Below are 2014 nucleotides of genomic sequence, written 5' to 3' on the forward strand. Positions count from 1 at the left end.
AAAAAAAAAAAAAAAAGGAAACATAAGAACATTATTTCTAAATAAAATAAGGTACATATACTAAAATTTGGATCTAGGATATTAGATAAATATAACTTACGGTGCATTTTCCAATTCGGCTATATTTGCTGCCACTCTCAGATACATGATAAATGTATATACTGTTGTCACGGGAACCAACAGCCAAAAAATTACCATCTAAGTACAAATACATATGTAAATTTTAGAGACTCTTTCAAGGGCATTATTTTCAGATAAAAAAAACAAAAAACAAACTGATTTTAAAAAGTAGTTATGAATTAATTTTGGTAGTAATAATAACAAACAGGCATTTCATCATAGCTTCAAGATATTTGAAATGTCTTCAACATCTCTGCAATTAACTACCTACAATATTATAGACAATGACAGTTTCTTTTAATAATGCTTCCAAAATTAAAACAAATAAGAAAGAGGTTATATGGAAAATTCATTGCTCTTGGGTTGAAACGAGTTGTTGGTTTCAATGAGAAGAGTGTAATTATGACTAAAGAAATATGTTGCTTGTAATTATAAGTTTAGGTGATTTGTTTTTACATATGTTTAGATATAACACTGGGTTTAATGATGTAGACAAAGTATATAATATGTTTAAACAACAGATTGAAATATATCAAATTCGAGTTCAGTTGAGTTGAAAAGTTGGAAATTACCTGGTGAAAATCTAACACATTCAATTTGTTCAGAGCCATCACAATGGGTGGTAATAATTTCTCGTGTGGTCAGGTCTAATACTAGCCAACGTCCTGTCTGAGTGCCAATTACAGTTAAGTTACCATCTGGATGGAAACAGCAACAATGAGCACACTCCTGAAAAAAAAAAAAAGAATAAAAAATAACCATTATTATTATTATTGTGTGTGTGTGTATTTTTTCTGTTAATTGTATTCAATAAAAATTTTCAAGGCTGATCGAAAGTGACCACTATGGTTCTTGTAAGAAGTAAGAAATGTTGGTACTTCTAGTGTTAAAGAAATTCTAAAAGTATTCCTCAATATATTAAATATAAAAAAAGATAAGTTGTGATAAAAGTTTAAAAAAAAAAAACTTACATTGATTTCTTTACTCCAGACAACTGTATGAGATAAACTGTCCCAAAGATAAACATGCTTATCATAACCACAAGTAAGAAATTGGTTTTGAGTTGGATGAGGATATAATGCCCATAATTCATCAGTATGACCCTACATAAATCAGAAAAAAATAGGTAATTTAATAAATGGATAGACAGGCAGAAAACCAGATGTATGCAATAATGTGCATTAGCAAATAGATGAAAAGCAAAGTAATTTAACGATAGGATGATAAAGATCTGCAGATAGACACAGACCATGTTGATAGGGTAATAAGAGACATGCAGATACATCTTTACAGATCCAAGAGGATATATTTGACAAAGCTTCCAGATGTGTGTATATACATACATAAACATGTGCCCCAGCATGGCCACAGTCAAATGACTGAAACAACTAAAAACTAAAAGAATATACGTGTGTGCACACACATATACAAACATATAAATACACAGATATTGTAAAGGTGCATGACTTACTGGTTAGGGCATTTGGTTCATGATCATAAGATCAGGAGTTCATTTAGTGGCTGTGTGTTGTGTTCTGGAGCAAGACACTTTATTTCACATTGCTCCAGTCCACTCAGCAGCAAAAGTGGGATGTACCTGTAATTCTAAAGGCCATTCTGTGTCATGGTGAACTTACCAGAGGACTATGTGAAGGGTACATGTGTTTGTGGAGTGCTCAACCACTTGCACGTTAATTTCACAAACAGGCTTTTTTGTTGATTGGATCAACTGGAACACTCCTCAACATAACTGACAGAGTGCCGGTTACTTATAAACACACAAACGATTGACACACACACATACACACACACACACACACACACACACACACACATACATACACACATACATACACACATACATATATATATATATATATATATATATACAAGT

General features: G+C 31.8%; 1 protein-coding gene across 1 annotated transcript in view; it reads right to left on the reverse strand.

The window, feature by feature from the left end:
- The window catches only part of LOC106869890 (echinoderm microtubule-associated protein-like 2), a 374285-nt gene that overhangs the window by 164677 nt on the left and 207594 nt on the right, over window positions 1-2014 (reverse strand). The window contains exons 20-22 of the mRNA XM_052971985.1: window positions 1092-1223; window positions 693-849; window positions 101-198 (exon numbers count right to left, since the gene is read on the reverse strand). Of these exons, the coding sequence (XP_052827945.1) occupies window positions 101-198; window positions 693-849; window positions 1092-1223 (387 nt within the window). The remainder of the gene's footprint in view (window positions 1-100; window positions 199-692; window positions 850-1091; window positions 1224-2014) is intronic.

The sequence above is a fragment of the Octopus bimaculoides genome, chromosome 11 (assembly GCF_001194135.2).
Source record: "Octopus bimaculoides isolate UCB-OBI-ISO-001 chromosome 11, ASM119413v2, whole genome shotgun sequence".
In the NCBI taxonomy this organism is placed as follows: domain Eukaryota; kingdom Metazoa; phylum Mollusca; class Cephalopoda; order Octopoda; family Octopodidae; genus Octopus; species Octopus bimaculoides.